The following is a 20,724-nucleotide window of genomic DNA, read 5'->3' as shown; positions in this document are numbered from 1 at the left end:
CTTGGTCTTCTTTGCATACTTTTACTAAATTCTACCATTTTGATGTTTTCTCTTCTTCTGAAGCAGTTTTTGGTAGAAACGTACTTCAGGCAGCTGTTTCAGTTTGATTCTTCTGCTTATAATTTCAGTTTTTTTCATTATTAAGATTAAAACTTTTGTTTTGGGTTGTGGATTATTTTTCAGCGGAATTGGCTGTCTTTATTTTTATCCCTCCCTCTCTAGTGACTCTTGCGTGGAAGTTCCACATCTTGGGTATCTGATATCCCATACGTCACTAGCTCATGGACTCTTGCTAATTACATGAAAGAAAACATAATTTATGCAAGAACTTACCTGATAAATTCATTTCTTTCATATTAGCAAGAGTCCATGAGGCCCACCCTTTTTGTGGTGGTTATGATTTTTTTTGTATAAAGCACAATTATTCCAATTCCTTATTTTTGATGCTTTCGCTCCTTTCTTATCACCCCACTTCTTGGCTATTTGTTAAACTGAAATGTGGGTGTGGTGAGGGGTGTATTTATAGGCATTTTGAGGTTTGGGAAACTTTGCCCCTCCTGGTAGGAATGTATATCCCATACGTCACTAGCTCATGGACTCTTGCTAATATGAAAGAAATGAATTTATCAGGTAAGTTCTTACATAAATTATGTTTTTTCATTCATGATTCAGATAGAGCATGAAATTTTAAGCAACTTTCTAATTTACTCCTATTATCAATTTTTCTTTGTTCTCTTGCTATCTCTATTTCTTTCTCTATTGTTCTTTGTGCTGAACCTAAAATGGGTTGGCTGCTAAGATTTACATTCCTGCCTTTAAAATAAAGATAGCAAGAGAACGAAGAAAAATTGATAATATGAGTAAATTAGAAAGTTGCTTAAAATTCCATGCATTATCTAAATCATGAAAAAAAATTGGGTTCAGTGTCCCTTTAAAGTTAGTTAATTCTAGCGTTGTACAAACACTAGGATTGACTATTGAAACAAATAAAGGGGACTTTCATTCATGAAGTATAAGATACTTCATGTAGAAAGCTCCTTTATTTGTTTCAACCGATCGCCACTCTTAGCTCCTACAGCAGCCCACAGCTAAAAACTATTTTTGCTAAGAGGTGACGTTTTCACCTCTTAGCCAATAGCCGTGCGGTAAATCCGGCTCCCATGGGCGCCAAGCCGGATTTACCGCACGGCTATTGGCTAAGAAGTGAAAACGTCACCAATTAGCAAAAAAATGTTTTAGCCGTGGGCTGCTGTAGCAGCTAAGAACGGCGATCGGTTGAAATAAAGGCACTTTCTACATGAAGTATCTTATACTTCATGAATGAAAGTCCCCTTTATTTGTTTTAATAGTCAATCCTATGTCTGTAAAATGCTAGGATTGACTTTCACTTTAAGTATGCCACAATGCAATAAGCCTGATCAGCTAGGTACATGTGATGAAATTAGATGCAGAAATGTACGGATGGTGTTTTTTTCGAATGTAAGTGACGTAATGTTAAAAAGACAGTAAAGTTGAAATTAAACAAACATTCATGATTAAGAAAAAGCATTCAATTTTAAACAACTCTCCTATTTACTTCTATGATCAATTTAGCTAAATTCACTTGGTATCTTTGATAAACCGTAATCATATGTAAGCTTAGGAGTGTGCATGTGTCCACAGCCAATTAGCAGCCGTTTGCAACAATGTTTATAGCAATATTATTGAAAGTTGCAAACTTTGCTGCTATAGTGTCTGAAGCATTGTAAGTCACTATGTATATCATTGATCTAAACATTGTTGCAAACAATGCTGTCCGATGGCTTAAGACATGTGCATGCTCCCGAGCTCACCTAGGATTACATTTTAACAAAGGATACAAGAGAACACAGCAAAATTGATAATAGATGTAAATTGGAAAGTTGTTTAAAATTCTATGCTCTATTCAATCCATTTAAAGGGACACTCAAGTCAAAATTAAACTTTCATGATTCAAATAGAGCATGCAATTTTAAACAACTTTCCAATTTACTTCCTTTAACAAAATGTGCCCAGTCTTTTTATATTTACACGGTTTGAGTCACCAGCTCCTACTGAGCATGTGCAGGAATTCACAGAATATGTGTATGAATTTGTGATTGGCTGATGCCTGTCACATGATACAGGAGAGTAGAAATAAACATAACATTGAAATTTGTCAGAAGAAAAATGTACTACTCATTTGAAATTCAGACTAAGTGCTATTGCATTGTCTTTTTATAATGCATGTGTTAGTTATGTAAATATTTACTAGTCCATTAAGTTTAATTTTAACTTTACTGTCCTTTAAAGAACTGTGTGTGTCATGTGTGTATTTTCTCTAAGCTTTTTTCTTTATTATTTGCTGCATTAGCATTCAGTTTAAAAATGGATTTTTTAAATAAATACCTAAAAACTATAACTGTAATTAATATGTCACATTCTGAGATATGCAATTGCCTCATTGTTTTGTATCCTAATAAAATGTACATGGTGCAGATGGGGGTACTTGGGGCAAATGTGTTTGCTTGTTGGTGTACTTGCTACAAAAAGGGTTAGAAACACTGATCATCTTTTTTCCTCCTCCCAATAAACTTGATACAGAATACACATCCATATGCTCCTACCTCATATGATTGAAAATAAAAAGTAAATAAAAAAACATTCTGCAAAAGGGGCTTAACACATTGTTAAAGTCTGTTTCAAAGCAGCAATGTACAAGAGGCATAAGTGTGCAGCCCCAGTAACCAGCTAGCTCCCAGTAGTGTTGCTGCTCCTGAGACTACCTAGGTATGCTTTTTAACCAGTATACCAAGAGAACCAAGTAAAATGGATACAAGAAATAGAAAACACTCTTAAAACTCTATCTTTGGATTCTTCAAACTTTTTTTCTAAATACCCAGTGCAATGATACTACACACCTTTGAGAACCCTTTTTTATGCTTGGTCTGAAAATGTCTGAACTTATATACAACAAGGTAGCTATAAACTTTGGCAAAGTGACTAAAATGTGTGTGTACTTTATTGCTGATTGTAGTCAAACTTGAAAGTATTGTTAAAAGGTAATAACACACACACAATCATACAACACATACACACGCACACTCACACAACACCCACAAGCTCATTTAATACACACTCTTATACAACACATGTCATGCACACAAACCACACACTCATAAAACACACACACCACATATACTCTCATATAACATACACAAACTCATATAACACACACTACATGCACTCTCATACATCACATACCATGCACACAAACCACACACTCATAAAACACACACACCACAAATACTCTCATACAACATACACAAACTCATATAACACAAACTACACACACTCTCATACAACACATACCATGCACACAAACCACACACTCATAAAACACACACACCACATATACTCTCATACAACATACACAAACTCATATAACACACACTCTCATACAACACATACCATGCACACAAACCACACACTCATAAAACACACACACCACATATACTCTCATACAACATACACAAACTCTCATATAACACACACTACACACTCATACAATTCATACCATACACACAAACCACACTCTCATACAACACACACATATACCACATACACTCTCATACAACACACACACACTCTCATAACACACACCATACACACACTCTCATACAGCACATACCATAAACACACACACACCACACTTATACAACACACACCATACACACAAACTACACCACACTCTCATATATCTAATCACAACACAGTAAACATGGTTTAGCGACCCAGTAATGGGTCACACAACCTGTGGTTTGAAGAAACCTGCTCTATCTGAACCAAGAAAGATTAATTTTGTATTTTATGTCCCTATAAGATGACTAACAATCCTCTAATAGATTACTACATTTCTAAAGAAGATATAGGGAGAAAGAGAGAGTAAACCGTTTGTAGTGTGTGTATAGTGTGTAAGAATATGAGTGTTAATGAATAAGTGTGAGTTGTATAAGTGTATATGTACACACACCCTTCTCCTTGGCTCCTGCCAAATATCAGCACTCACATGCCTGGCTCCTATATCTGTCACAACTGTGTCAACAGCTGTACTATATCTTGCAGGGAACTGCGGCACTAATTAATATGAAAAAGACCATATGATTATAAAGATGAAAAGATTTTGCTTTACTAATGACAATGATAACAACCTTTATGAAGTTACCTGTTGTAACAAACATTTCATGTCAACACTGAAGTGTTATTAAGTTTAAATGACCTCCCAATTAGATCATTGTATAACCAGCATTAATGATCTCTGAATGTATTCTTGAGAGAACTTTGATATGTGCCATAATAAACCCAAAATGAAAACAACCAGCTAAACCTCAGAAAAATTATACTTCCTTGTGTTTTTATGACACAAATTTAAAATAATATTGATATAATTTGTAATCACGCGGTCACAAGCTAAAACTGCACACCACTTAATCTGTATTTTGAAAAGGCAACAAAGGTCCCTCCCTTAGCAACGATGTAGGATTCCCTCCCACAGAGTAAAACAGAACAGGCAGCTATGGAAACAGGTACAGACACACTAAGATCTGCAATAAATCACCCAATGTGACACCTTAGCAGGAGACTTAAAAAATGCCATTTAAGCAGTATTAGTAAAACAATCTATTTAATAATTAATGCGCACAATTGTTTACAACAAATCTGTGGAATTTTGTATTATGTAAACAGTATTTTATTTTTAAAATTCATCAAGTAAAAGGGAAACCTAATAAAATATTTTACGGTTTAATGAGATAGAAAACTCAACACTGAACTGTACATGAACACATTTTAGTTTTAAACCAAAACCTTTTTTTGTACTACACTTTTATTTACAAAAATGCTTTTGGCAAAAGTTATGCTAGGTTTTTTTTCTACTGTTCATGAAGCTTCTATATGTAAAATATACCCCATGCATGGTTGCCACCCAGCCGGTATTTTACCGACAAAGCCAGTGTATTCTGGTTCAGATCGGTATAGATAATAATGATAAATATAGAAATAAAGAACCTGTCGTGGTAAAACTTCTTCATTGTATGTTGGAATCTGATAAACAATCATTCAAAATCTACACTAGCAGCTGGGTTCTGGTGTATATTAATTAATACAAACGTATGATAATAAGCATGGCTGGCATTCTTTTTTTCCAAGAAAGGTGGGAACCCCATCTATATTCATAGACTACACATGCTCAAAGATACACAAATCAGTGGTGACTCACTTTGCACTTTTGCTGACAAGTACAAAGACATCCCAACCTGCAAAAAACCATTTCAGGTAGGTGGCTTCTCCCGCTACTGCGCCGCCACCCCCTCCCAGTTATATATTGGACACCTTGAAACCCTAAATAAGATAGAGCCTTATCATTAAAGTAGCTTCCCACTAAAGTCACATAAAAAAGAAGCTTTATTGCACAACCACATACAACAAACCTATTTTCCAGTGACCGTACGCTTGTTGAATGCTCAAATATTTTAGAATACGTAGTTTAATTACATGCAGTAGATAAGGTAGTATTTGTGTTTTATTTTATTAAAATCAGTGGGGGCTTTTTGGTTACTGATGCATGCTTTGAGGGTTCTATAACATCCCAGCAACTAAAGGCATTTCTTAAAGAAACACTTTTCCGGATTTGGGCCACATTGGATCATAGTATTTGGAGTATCAGGGAGATTGCACTCCATTTGCTGGAAACAGGGAGCCACTATTACAATCAGGGAGACTCCCTGAACTTCAGGGAGACTTGGGATGTCTGAGTACATGCCACGGCTTAAAGGGACATAATACTCATATGCTAAATCACTTGAAAGTGATGCAGCATAACTGTAAAAAGCTGACAGGAAAATATCACCTGAGCATCTCTATGTAAAAAAGGAAGAAAATTTACCTCACAATCTCCTCAGCTCACTAGAGTAAGTTTTGTGTAAAAAGTTATACTTAAAGGGACATTCCAGCCAAAATTGGAATCCACATGGATCCATTTCAGTTTTGAATAGAAAATTTTTTGTAATATACATGTATTAACAAAAATGCTTCTAATAAAAGTTATAGCTGTTTCAAAAGTGTATTCAAGTATTCACCGTGCACCAGCATTTTATACACAGCACTTGCTCAGAGAGGCTTAGGTGCTTGTACCATCTGGTAATGACTCAGTTTATTAATTGCTGACATGATACAAGCCCCACTGGTGCTCAGAGCAGCTGCAGTATTTAAAATGCTGGAGCACTGAGAATATCTAGCTATGCCTCACATGCACGTGCAAAGAAAAATGTTAGCACTAAAACAGTGATAACTTTTACTAGAAGCATTTTTGCCAAAATATGTACAGTATATTGCAAATATGTTTCTATTCAAAGATGTAATTCATCTATGTGCATTTAAATTTTGACCGGAATGTCCCTTTAAGCTGCTGTCCAGCTGCAGGTAAAAAAAAAAAAAATTAAGAAATTAACAGCAGCCAATCAGCATCATAATTTGATGGCTTAAATAATTATTTAAATTAATATATAATACTTTTGATTCATACTGCAGCTGCTCTGAGCACTTTTGAGGAGCCGTTTGACACCCTCCAGTGATTATTGTACAATAACTGGATTGTGAACACACCGCAGCTGCTTTTTAACATACTGACTTTTACATTTTGGGTTTCATCAAATCTTATAAAGGATCATCTAAAGACTGTTTCTATAGACTGTGCTTCTCATATTGGGATACTACACTATCCATTTGACGGTCAAATTGTGTTTTGGATTGCATTTTTGCATTCTGTATTCTTATATTTATTTGCATATGTTTTATGTTTAATTTTAGAAAGCAATTGCTTCTTTTAACCGTTATTTATTTTTTATTTTTATGTATAGTTCATTATTATTAAATTATTGAATTTTTTTGCAAAATTAATATGAACTACAAGGAATTAGTCAAAAGTATTATATATTAATTTAATTATTTAAGCCATCAAGTTTATAGTTTAGCTGTTTCTTCAGCGCCACAGATTTTTATTATTGATTTAGTAGCCGGTCCAGCACTAATCATTCTAAAATACCCTTTATAGTTCTGTTAAGGTGTTTTTTGGAGAATATCACCTGTATCTGTAGGCTTCTATTTACTTTTATTTGCAAGCGCAGTTCTAAATTTGTACATTTAGATAGCCAATCAGCATCAGCAGTGCTGAGGTCATGAACTCTTTTACTGTGATCTCATGAGACTTCACTTAACTCTCATGAGATTTCATAGTAAACTTCCTTAAACTGAATAGGGAAATAAGATGAGTGTGCATGAGGCTCACTCCCTTGCAGGTCCCGGGACAGGCATACTGATTTGCTGCTTAAAGTCCTTTACAATGGGATGTAAATACTTAGGACATTTTGAGGTAAAATATTTTTCTTTTTTACATAGAGATGTTCAGGTGATATTTTCTAGTCAGCTTTTTACAGCTATGCTGCCGCACTTTCAAGTGTTTAAACATTTGGGTATCATGGCCCTTTAAGTTCAGCAGGCTGAAGCTTCACACGAGAGCATACCGATACAAAGCTGATGAATTTACTTCTATTATCAAATATTCTTTGTATTCTTGTTATCCTTTCTTGAAAACCAGGAAAAGTGTAAGTTCAGGAGCGTGTCTGCAGAACTATATGGCAGCAATTTTACAACAAAGTTATACATTAGCAAGAGCACTAGATGGCAGCACTAGTTCCAGTCATGTAGTGCTCCAGACATGTGCATGCTACCTATCTAAATATTTCTTCAACAAAGAATTACATGAGAATGAAGCAAATTTAATAAAAATAAATAAATTGGAAACTTTTTTTAAATTTGTATATTCTATCTAAATCAGGAAAGAAAAACTTTGGGTTTCATGTCCCTTTAAATGTTGCCTGTCTCCTGTGGTCCCAAGTGGTTAAATTATAGTGCTAGCCCTGAAACCACTTGCTTTCTGGACAGGAATGTGTTTAAATGAGGGTACATGGAGCATGTCTGGTATGTTACAGTTAATCCCTTAATTACCTGATTGTTTTGGGCAATCAGTGGTTAAATCAATGCTAGGTCATTGTTTCAAGGAATCAAGGGGTTAAAACACTGCTGGAAATGTGTTATACTTTAACCCCATGATTGCCCATGTGCATCACACTATAGTCACTGCTGTTTGTCAAAAGGCAGTGACCAAACCTAATGAATGCCCTATATTTTTGGCAACTAAGGGGTTGAATCGTTGTTCTGCCCATTTAATAAATATATATCATATGGATGTTTAAAAGCTTCTGGGCTGAATACTAGATTTTGAACAAATGTGTCAAGTAATAAACAATTACATAATTCAAGCAGTCTTTGCAGTACTACATGTTCTGCTTTTATTTTCAGCAAAGTGGTTAATAAAAGTTAATAACATTAGATTTCCTGGCTTAGTCATAAGGGAGGGAAAGGTACTAAAGTATATTTACCTCATTTTATTTCGGTTACAGCTATTAGTGTCTCAACATACACTTCTTTGGAAAATGCTCTTAAAGGGACACTAAACCCATTTTTTTTTCTTTCATGATTCAGATAGATCATGCTTTTTTAAGCAACTTTCTAATTTACTCCTATTATCAATGTTTCTTCGTTCTCTTGCTATCTTTATTTAAAAAGCAGGAATGTGATGCATAGGAGCCGGCCCATTTATGGTTGAGAACCTGGGTTATGTTTGATTATTGGTGGGTAAATGTAAGCCTCCAATAAACAAGCACTACCCATGGTGCTGAACCTAAAATGGGCTGGCTGCTAAGATTTACATTCCTGCTTTTAAAATAAAGATAGCAAGAAAATTAAGAAAATTTGATAATAGGAGTAAATTAGAATGTAGCTTAAAATGTCATGCTCTATCTAATTCATGAAAGAAAACATTTAGGTTCAGTGTCCCTTTAAAGAGACATGATAATCAAAAGTGAAATGCACTAAGAAACATTTTTGTACAACACATTAGCAAACTTGCTTGTAGCGAAGACTTTCACAAAGATCTTTGTTTTACTATGAATGAATTTACTATGAATGAGTGCACTTGTTTCTAATCAAAACTGAAATGCACTTGATATTACTTCCAACTTCTGTGTAAATAAGATTATTATTATGAATTTACGTTTACAATACTTAAAAAAGGTACACTAGCCTCAAACTTTCATAATTTATATAGAGTATACAATAAAAAAAAATAATAAAAAAAAAAAAACTTTCCAGTTTACTCCTATTATCCATAGGTACACAATTTTATTTTATATGTACATTTTTTGAGGCACCAGCTGCAAATGAGCATGTGCAAGAATTCACAGTACACACACACATATATATTTATATATATATTTATATATATATATATATATATATATATATATATGAGTGTGTGGAATATTATTGGCTGACGGCTGTCATATGATACAGGGGTAGGGAAAGTGGAAGCAACTTTAATTTGTTATTAAAAAACTCGGTTGAAAACATAATTTATGCTTACCTGATAAATTCCTTTCTCCTGTAGTGTAGTCAGTCCACGGGTCATCCATTACTTATGGAATATTTCTCTTCCTAACAGGAAACTGCAAGAGAATTACCCAGCAGAGCTTGCTATATAGCTCCTCCCCTCACCTATCATAGTCAGTCATTCGACCAAAGCAGACGAGAAAGGAGGAACCATAGGGTACAGTGGTGACTGGAGTTTAATTAAAATTTAGACCTGCCGTAAAAACAGGGCGGGCCGTGGACTGACTACACTACAGGAGAAAGGAATTTATCAGGTAAGCATAAATTATGTTTTCTCCTGTTAAGTGTAGTCAGTCCACGGGTCATCCATTACTTATGGAATACCAATACCAAAGCTAAAGTACACGGATGAAGGGAGGGACAAGGCAGGAACATTAAACAGAAGGAACCACTGCCTGAAGTACCTTTCTCCCAAAAATAGCCTCCGACGAAGCAAAAGTGTCAAATTTGTAAACTTTTGAAAAAGTGTGAAGCGAAGACCAAGTCGCAGCCTTGCAAATCTGTTCAACAGAGGCCTCATTTTTAAAGGCCCAAGTGGAAGCCACAGCTCTAGTAGAATGAGCTGTAATCCTTTCAGGAGGCTGCTGTCCAGCAGTCTCATAGGCTAAGCGTATTATGCTACGAAGCCAAAAAGAGAGAGAGGTAGCCGAAGCCTTTTGACCTCTCCTCTGTCCAGAGTAAATGACAAACAGGGAAGAAGTTTGACGAAAATCCCTAGTTGCCTGCAAATAGAATTTCAGGGCACGGACTACGTCCAGATTATGCAAAAGTCGTTCCTTCTTTGAAGAAGGGTTAGGACACAGAGATGGAACAACAATCTCTTGATTGATATTCCTGTTAGTAACTACCTTAGGTAAGAACCCAGGTTTAGTACGCAGGACTACCTTGTCTGAATGAAAAATCAGATAAGGAGAATCACAATGTAAGGCAGATAACTCAGAGACTCTTCGAGCCGAGGAAATAGCCATCAAAAACAGAACTTTCCAAGATAAAAACTTGATATCAATGGAATGAAGGGGTTCAAATGGAACACCTTGAAGAACATTAAGAACTAAGTTTAAGCTCCACGGCGGAGCAACAGACTTAAACACAGGCTTAATCCTAGTTAAAGCCTGACAGAAAGCCTGAACGTCTGGAACTTCAGCCAGACGTTTGTGTAGAAGAATAGACAGAGCAGAAATCTGTCCCTTTAACGAACTAGTAGATAAGCCCTTTTCTAAACCCTCTTGTAGAAAGGACAATATCCTAGGAATCCTAGGAATCCTAACCTTACTCCATGAGTAATTCTTGGATTCGCACCAACGTAAATATGTACGCCATATTTTATGGTAAATTTTTCTGGTAACAGGCTTCCTAGCCTGTATTAAGGTATCAATAACCGCCTCCGAGAAACCACGCTTTGATAGAGTCAAGCGTTCAATCTCCATGCAGTCAGCCTCAGAGAAATTAGATTTGGATGTTTGAAAGGACCCTGAATTAGAAGGTCCTGTCTCAGAGGCAGAGACCACGGTGGACAGGACGACATGTCCACTAGGTCTGCATACCAGGTCCTGCGTGGCCACGCAGGCGCTATCAGAATCACCGAAGCTCTCTCCTGTTTGATCTTGGCAATCAAACGAGGAAGCATTGGGAATGGTGGAAACACATAAGCCATGTTGAAGACCCAAGGGGCTGTCAGAGCATCTACCAGCACCGCTCCCGGGTCCCTGGACCTGGATCCGTAACAAGGAAGCTTGGCGTTCTGACGAGACGCCATGAGATCTAGATCTGGTTTGCCCCAACGACGAATCAGTTGAGCAAAGACCTCCGGATGGAGCTCCCACTCTCCCGGATGAAAAGTCTGGCGACTTAGAAAATCCGCCTCCCAGTTCTCCACGCCTGGGATGTAGATCGCTGACAGGTGGCAAGAGTGAGACTCTGCCCAGCGAATTATCTTTGAGACTTCCAACATCGCTAGGGAACTTCTGGTTCCCCCTTGATGGTTGATGTAAGCCACAGTCGTGATGTTGTCCGACTGAAATCTGATGAACCTCAGAGTTGCTAACTGAGGCCAAGCTAGGAGAGAATTGAATATTGCTCTTAACTCCAGAATATTTATTGGTAGGAGCTTTCAGGGAATTCCAGACTGCTCCCCAGCCTAGAAGGCTGGCGTCTGTTGTTACAATCGTCCAATCTGGCCTGCGAAAGGTCATCCCCTTGGACAGATGTGGCCGAGAGAGCCACCATAGAAGAGAATCTCTGGTCCTTTGATCCAGATTTAGTAGGGGGGACAAATCTGAGTAATCCCCGTTCCACTGACTTAGCATGCACAATTGCAGCGGTCTGAGATGCAGGCGCGCAAATGGTACTATGTCCATTGCCGCTACCATTAAGCCGATTACTTCCATGCACTGAGCTACTGACGGGTGTGGAATGGAGTGAAGGACACGGCAAGCATTTAGAAGTTTTAATAACCTGGCCTCTGTCAGGTAAATTTTCACCTCTACAGAATCTATAAGAGTCCCTAGAAAGGGAACTCTTGTAAGTGGTAATAGAGAACTCTTTTCCACGTTCACCTTCCACCCATGCAACCTCAGAAATGCCAGAACTATCTCTGTATGAGACTTGGCAGTTTGAAAACTTGACGCTTGTATCAGAATGTCGTCTAGGTACGGAGTCACCGCTATGCCTCGCGGTCTTAGTACCGCCAGAAGTGATCCTAGAATTTTTGTAAAGATTCTTGGGGCCGTAGCTAATCCGAAGGGAAGAGCTACAAACTGGTAATGCCTGTCTAGGAAGGCAAATCTCAGATACCGGTAATGGTCCTTGTGAATCGGTATGTGAAGGTAAGCATCCTTTAAGTCCACCGTGGTCATGTACTGACCCTCTTGGATCATGAGAAGGATGGTTCGAATAGTTTCCATTTTGAATGATGGAACTCTTAGAAATTTGTTTAGGATTTTTAAGTCCAAGATTGGTCTGAAGGTTCCCTCTTTTTTGGGAACCACAAATAGATTTGAATAGAATCCCTGCCCGTGTGTCCGCGGAACTGGGTGGATTACCCCCATTAGTAAGAGGTCTTGTACACAGCGTAGAAACGCCTCTTTCTTTGTTTGGTTTGCTGATAACCTTGAAAGATGAAATCTCCCCCGTGGAGGAGAAGTTTTGAAGTCCAGGAGATATCCCTGAGATATGATCTCCAACGCCCAGGGATCCTGGACATCTCTTGCCCAAGCCTGGGCGAAGAGAGAAAGTCTGCCCCCCACTAGATCCGTTTCCGGATAGGGGGCCCTCTCTTCATGCTGTCTTGGGGGCAGCAGCAGGTTTCTTGGCCTGCTTGCCCCTGTTCCAGGACTGGTTAACTTTCCAGCCCTGCCTGTAACGAGCAACAGCTCCTTCCTGTTTTGGAGCGGAGGAAGTTGATGCTGCTCCTGCCTTGAATTTACGAAAGGCACGAAAATTAGACTGTTTGGCCTTTGATTTGGCCCTGTCCTGAGGTAGAGCATGGCCCTTACCTCCTGTAATGTCAGCAATAATTTCTTTCAAGCCGGGCCCGAATAAGGTCTGCCCTTTGAAAGGAATATTAAGCAATTTGGATTTAGAAGTCACGTCAGCTGACCAGGATTTAAGCCACAGCGCTCTGCGCGCTTGAATGGCGAATCCGGAGTTCTTAGCCGTAAGTTTGGTTAAGTGTACGACGGCATCAGAAACAAATGAGTTAGCTAGCTTAAGGGTTTTAAGCTTGTTCATAATTTCATCCAATGGAGCTGTGCGAATGGTCTCTTCCAGAGACTCAAACCAGAATGCCGCCGCAGCAGTAACAGGCGCAATGCATGCAAGGGGTTGTAATATAAAACCTTGTTGAACAAACATTTTCTTAAGGTAACCCTCTAACTTTTTATCCATTGGATCTGAAAAAGCACAGCTATCCTCCACCGGGATAGTGGTGTGCTTAGCCAAAGTAGAAACTGCTCCCTCCACCTTAGGGACCGTCTGCCATAAGTCCCGTGTGGTGGCGTCTATAGGAAACATTTTTCTAAATATAGGAGGTGGTGAAAAGGGCACACCGGGTCTATCCCACTCCTTGTTAACAATTTCTGTAAGCCTTTTAGGTATAGGAAAAGCGTCAGTACACACCGGTACCGCAAAATATTTATCCAGCCTACATACTTTCTCTGGAATTGCAACTGTGTTACAATCATTCAGAGCCGCTAATACCTCCCCTAGCAATACACGGAGGTTCTCAAGCTTAAATTTAAAATTTGAAATTTCTGAATCCAGTTTACCCAGATCAGACCCGTCACCCACAGAATGAAGCTCTCCGTCCTCATGTTCTGCAAATTGTGACGCAGTATCAGACATGGCTCTACCATTATCAGCGCGCTCTGTTCTAACTCCAGAGTGATCGCGCTTACCTCTTAATTCTGGCAATTTAGACAGTACTTCTGTCATAACAATAGCCATGTCTTGCAAAGTGATTTGTATGGGCCGCCCTGATGTACTTGGCGCCACAATATCACGCACCTCCTGAGCGGGAGGCGAAGGTACTGACACGTGAGGAGAGTTAGTCGGCATAACTTCCCCCTCGTTGTCTGGTGATAATTTCTTAACATATAAAGTTTGACTTTTATTTAAAGTGACATCTATACATTGAGTGCACAAATTTCTATTGGGCTCCACATTGGCCTTTAAACATAGTGAACAAAGAGATTCATCTGAGTCAGACATGTTTAAACAAACTAGCAATGAGACTAGCAAACTTGGAAATACTTTTCAAAATTAATTTACAAGCAATACAAAAAACGTTACTGTGCCTTTAAGAAGCACAGAAAAACTAACACAGTTGAAATAACAATGATCAAAAATAGTTATAGCAACCAAATTTTCACAGTAAATGTATTAAGTTAGCAAAGGATTGCACCCACCAGCAAATGGATGATTAACCCCTTAGTACCCAAAAACGGATAACAATTATATAATTAACGTTTTTCTCACAGTCAAATACACTGTCACAGGACCACTGTGACTGATTACCTCCCTCAAAATGGATTTTGAAGACCCCTGAGCTCTCTAGAGACGATCTGGATCATGGAGGATGAAGTAGACAGATTGTGACTGAATTTTTACTGTGTAAAAAAGCGCTAAAATAGGCCCCTCCCACTCATATTACAACAGTGGGGAAGCTCAGAAACTGTTTCTATGCAGAAAACAAAAATGGCCATGTGGTAAAAATCATGCCCTAATAAGTTTTATCACCAAGTACCTCACAAAAACGATTAACAAGCCAGTAAAACGTTTTAAACATACATTTAAAAGTTATGTATTATTATTTACAAGCCTGCTACCAGTCGCTTTTACTGCAGTTAAGGCTCATACATTATTTCAGTATTTACAGTATTTTCAGAGTCAATTCCATTCCTTAGAAAATACATTCAGTGCACACACACACACACATCAGCCTGATACCAGTCGCTATCGCTGCATTTAAGGCTGAACTTACTTTACAATGGTATCAGCAGTATTTTCTCAGTCAATTCCATTCCTCAGAAAATAAATTACTGCGCATACCTCATTTGTTGCAGGGGAGCCCTGCATGCTATTCCCCTTCTCTGAAAGTACCTCACGCCTCAGATGAGAACAGCCAGTGGATCTTAGTTACGTCTGCTAAGACCATAGAAAGAAACCCAGGCAGATTCTTCTTCTAATGCTGCCTGAGAATAAACAGCACACTCCGGTGCCATTTAAAAATAACAAACTTTTGATTGTAGAAATAAACTAAGTTAAAAAAAACACCACAGATCTCTCACAGCTTCCTACTAGTTAGGCTGCAAGAGAATGACTGACTATGATAGGTGAGGGGAGGAGCTATATAGCAAGCTCTGCTGGGTAATTCTCTTGCAGTTTCCTGTTAGGAAGAGAAATATTCCATAAGTAATGGATGACCCGTGGACTGACTACACTTAACAGGAGAAACAACTTTATCAGCAGCTATTCGAGAATCCCACACTCGATTGCTACAAAATGCATACATTCCACCTAAAATGTTCAAAAAATGGAGACCAAACTCAGAGGGTTCATGCCCAAAGTGTGGGGCGCTGGAGGCAGACATGTCACACATGTGATGGAGCTTCCCTAAACTGAGAAAGTTCTGGGGTATGATAACTCATTGGATGAGTACCATATTCCACATAAAGGTTGAGCTTCTCCCTCAGATGATAGTGCTTCTCTTCAGCACCGAAACACTACCCAAGACCATGAGACAATTAGTCAGCAAAATAATCTTGCAAGCCAGGAAGTTCATATTTAATAAATTGATTCACAACTCAGTCCCCACACTCAACTTGAATCCAACATGCTGAAACAAGTGACATACGAACTGGCAGGCACAATAAGAGAGATGCAGGGAAGAACCAAACTATTTATGAAAAAATGGGAACCCTATATACTCAGCCTAAAAGAATCCATGCAAAAACAACTTATGTACCCGCTAAGAAATACAGAATACATACTAGAAGACAGTGGGAGGTAAATGGAGGCTACCACACACAGACAGAGAAGCAAATACCACATAATTTGAGGACACAAAAGTTGATGAGTTATTACCGGGGAGAGAGTCAATCAGGTAATTTGGGAAATATTAATACTGTTGTCATTAAACCTGTTGTGGGTGAGTTGACCTCTTTACTTTTTTCAGATCATATGTATACAATATGGATGGAGTAATATAATTCCGGATGGAGAGAGTGAGGAGTGGAAGAGGGTCAGGGTTGGTAGAGGGAAAGAGGAAAACGTGGAGGAGATGTTATGAAGTAAATAAAGACAAGGACTCTGCAGATAAGTTCTTATTACAAGGAATAAAGTACATGTCCTGAATACCAGAGACTATCATGAGATACATTCGTTAAACTGAATTTGTACTGTACTAAGTTATATTTTGGTTGTATTTTCAACTATGTGATAAATGTTCATGACATCTCTGAATAAAGTCTTAAAAAAAAAAAACTCAGTTGAAAGTCAAACCATGTATGACTGCATTGTCTGTTTATTTTGCATGTGTTGATTATGCAATTCTATTGCATTAAACTGGCCCTTTAAAAAAAAAAAATAATAATAATAATAAAACATATCTATAACAAAAGCCCACAGCATTTTACTGAGTTGGGGTACTGTTCTAAAAATATGTCAGTTTCCATTAGAGACTAATGTATGTATAGAAAAAGCACCACAAAACAAACTAGAGAGAATGACGCACATGCTTGGACATATAGATAGGTATATGCTCTCAAAACTAAATTACAACACTAAATACAGTCATGTTCCTTTTTTCCTTAAAGGGACAGTCTAGTGAAAATCAAACTTTTATGATTCGGATAGGGCATGCAATTTTAAACAACTTTCCAATTTACTTTTATCATCAAATTTGCTTTGTTCCTTTGGTATTCTTTGCTGAAAGCTAAACCTAGGTAGGCGCATGTGCTAATTTCTAAGCCATTGAGGGCCACTGCATTTTAACAGTTTTTCACAGCTAGACAGGGCTAGCTTATATCATATAGATAACATTTTGCTCACTCTAGTGGAGTTATTTTTGAGTCAGCACTGAATGGCTAAAATGCAAGTCTTTCAAAAGAACTGAAATAAGGGGCAGTCTGCAGAGGCTTAGATAAAAGGTAATCACAGAGGTAAACATGTATTAATATAACAGTGTTGTTATGTAAAACTGGGGAATGAGTAATAAAAGGATTAACTATCTGTTTAAACAACAATAATTCTGGAGTAGATTGTTCCTTTAAAGGGAGAGTATACCCAAAACTGTTCTCACCTTTAATTTGTTCCCAATGATCTATTTTACCTGCTGGAGTGTATTAAATTGTTTACAAGTAGCTAGTTTACCCTTATTTTGGGCATTTGAAATAGCTGATTTAGCTTGTGGTATCCCCACCTATACTGAAAGTTTCTGGACCTACGTCCAGGCTCATTGACAGGCGGTGTAAACACAGCCAGCAGAAGAAATTACACTCCTAGTGGGATGTAGAAGAGATAACTAATACAATAATTGTCCATTGTTCTCTCTAAGTATTGGGCTTTAGTTTACAAACAGATATAAGATAAGGAAAGTGATATCATAATGAGATCTCATTTTACCTGCAAGCTCAACCCATTTCAATAGGCTGTGGTTTCAAAGCAAAAAAACAGCAATTTCATATACAGAAATAAACCTGAAAATGCAATTTCTCAGATATTCTATACTCAGCAGCTGGTATAACAAGTCATTGGAAATACATTAAGGAAGAAACAATGTTACAGTGTACTACTGTGTATCCCTTTACATATAAAAGACAATTAAAATAACCCCAGATGAAAAGTCAAATATATTTGTTTACTATTAAGAGAGAGAGAGAGAGAGAGAGAGATTGATTCTTAAACGTAATTCTAAAAATGTCAAGTTTTATCAACAGCTAGATGAGAGACATTCTGAATGTCCATTCTTAAAATGTTGTTTTATGAAAATATGAAAACTGTGGTTTTATTCTAAACAAATAAACCAGTACGCTTATAAACAAATGTCCTGACATATTCTAAATGCCTGAAACAAAAGCAAATCAAATACATTATCCATATACAATCATGTAATATTTTACTGATCAAAGACGTTTTTCTTCAGTACGAAAATATTGCAGAACGAAATAAAAACAATACAATAATTTACACTGATAAAGGTGACTGTGCTCAGCACTATGTTTAATAGCTGAAAAGAACAAGACTCAGTATAATTGTGAGCCTATTGTTAGTAAAACAAAGACAAATATAAAAACAATGACATACTCTGATAACAGGTGATGCAATTTCTGGAAGCCTCTTTCCCAGGCAAGGGTTAAAGGCGTAGCACCTTCGCTATTGTGTACAGCTAAAGCTTTTCTGCCACCAGGCTGTTGTAGGAGGAATTTTGCTAGTTGATAAAGACCCAGTCTTGCTGCAAAGTGCATCAACGTCTCCTGCAGGTGGCCATCTGGAATACAAGACAGTTCACAGGTTGACAAAATGCCTAACACCAGCAAAAATAAAGTTCCAAAAGCAAGAGATGTCAAAGAGCTCAAGAGCTTAAAAAAGGATGTTCCTACTTTAACATCGGTGGGCTAAAACCAACATTTGCTGGTTATTCCATATGCACAGTTATGAAAATCTTGCCTCTTTCCATTACACTACTCTGCAGCTAAAAACATTTCATTTACAACAAAGCACTTTTTAACTTTGTTGTTGTTGCTTTTTCACAGCATTTCAAAGTTGTTCCTCTATAATGTAGCAATCAATCAGCAAGCGCTACCCAGGTGCTGAATCAAAAATGGGTTGGCTCCTAAGCTTTCATTCTTGCTTATTTAAATAAAGATACCAAGAGAAAAAAGTAATATTGATAATAGGAGTAAATTAGAAAGTTGCTTAAAATTGCATGCACTATCTGAATCATGAAAGGTTAATTTTGACTAGACTATACCTTTAATGTTTGTTTAAAACAGTAGCTTCCTTCTAGACTGGCTTCTTTTACACGCCCCTAGTGATAATCTTGTGTATTCTGAAAGGCAGATTAATGTGTACTCACCATACACGTTTAAGATAAAGACAAGAACATACACTACATGGACATACTTAAAGGGCCACTAAACCCAAAATCTTTCTTTCATGATTCAGATAGAACATACAAATTTAAACAACATTACAATTTACTTCTATTATTTATTTTGCTTCATTTTTTAGATATCCTTAGTTGAAGAAAAAGCAATGCACATGGGTGAGCCAATCACATGAGGCTTCTATGTGCAGCAACCAATCAGCAGCTACTGAGCCTATCTAGATATGCTTTTCAGCAAAGAATATCAAGAGAATAAAACAAATTAGATAATAGAAGTAAATTAGAAAGATGTTTAAAATTGCATTCTCTTTCTAAATCATGAAAGAAAAAATGTGGGTTTCATGTCCCTTTAACTAAGAATGAACAACAGTCGAGAAAAAATATATATCTTGCTTGTTTGAAAGGTCAGTGCCACTAAAGTTGCAGTTTATTTTAGCTCACTATGTAGTTAAAAATGGAAAAATATCATGTAGTATATCAGCATGATCCTGTCAAAAAGACAGTTCAGCCCCAAAATACCAGGTAAATCATCTCTGAATAAGATAACGCAACAAACCTGCAGACGTGCGCCTGTCAGGGCCTTGTCCATGCCTGGTTCCCTCTTCTTACTCTTATATCTATATATATCTTGTATCTAAGCCTCTGCAAACTGCCCCTTTATTTCAGTTCTTTTGACAGACTTGCAGTTTAGCCAATCAGTGCCTGCTCCCAGATAACTTCACGTGCACGAGCACAGTGTTATCTATATGAAATACATGAACTAACACCCTCTAGTAGTGAAAAACTGTTAAAATGCATTCTGAAAAGAGGTGGCCTTCAAGGTCTAAGAAATTAGCATATGAACCTCCTAGGTTAAGCTTTCAACTAAGAATACCAAGAGAACAAAGCAAAATTGGTGATAAAAGTAAATTAGAAAATTGTTTAAAATGACATGCTCTATCTGAATCATGAAAGTTTATTTTGGCCTAGACTGTCCCTTTAAGGTCAGATTTTTCTTATGCTAAATATTTATGTATTTATTTTTGTTTTCAATAACAGAATAGAAAATACAATAAATTAGTTCACTGGCATTTTGTAGGGAAAGAATAGTATGACCCAATAATAAAAATATAAATTATGCTTACCTGATAATTTTATTTCCATCGTGGGGAGTAGAGTCCTTCATTCATTACTTTTGGGAATTAAGAACCTGGCCACCAGGAAGAGGCAAAGACACCCCAGCCAAAGGCTTAAATACCTCCCCCCACTCCTCTCATCCCCCAGTCATTCTGCCGAGGGAACAAGGAACAGTAGGAGAAATATCAGGGTAGAAATGGTGCCAGAAGAATAAAAATTAAATTTAGGTCCGCACACTGGAGTTACGGGTGGGAGCCATGTACTCTCCTCCCCACGATGGAAATAAAATTATCAGGAAAGCATAATTTTCCATCTAAAGAGGAGGAGAGTCCACGGCTTCATTCATTACTTTTGGGAAACATACACCCAAGCTTAGAGGACACTGAATGAAACCGGGAGGTAAAAGGCGGACCCTAATCTGAGGGAACCACAGCCTGTAA

General features: G+C 37.6%; 1 protein-coding gene across 7 annotated transcripts in view; it reads right to left on the bottom strand.

Annotated features, from left to right (window-relative positions):
• AKAP13 (A-kinase anchoring protein 13) overlaps positions 1-20,724 on the bottom strand; it is a 521,925-nt gene that overhangs the window by 271,575 nt on the left and 229,626 nt on the right. For all 7 annotated transcript variants that reach the window (XM_053717637.1, XM_053717639.1, XM_053717640.1 and 4 more), the window contains one exon: positions 18,367-18,550. In XM_053717637.1, the coding sequence (XP_053573612.1) occupies positions 18,367-18,550 (184 nt within the window). The remainder of the gene's footprint in view (positions 1-18,366; positions 18,551-20,724) is intronic.

This window comes from Bombina bombina, chromosome 6 (assembly GCF_027579735.1).
Source record: "Bombina bombina isolate aBomBom1 chromosome 6, aBomBom1.pri, whole genome shotgun sequence".
Classification (NCBI taxonomy): domain Eukaryota; kingdom Metazoa; phylum Chordata; class Amphibia; order Anura; family Bombinatoridae; genus Bombina; species Bombina bombina.
Note: the sequence above shows the minus strand (reverse complement) of the source record. Positions and strands in the feature narration are given on the sequence as shown.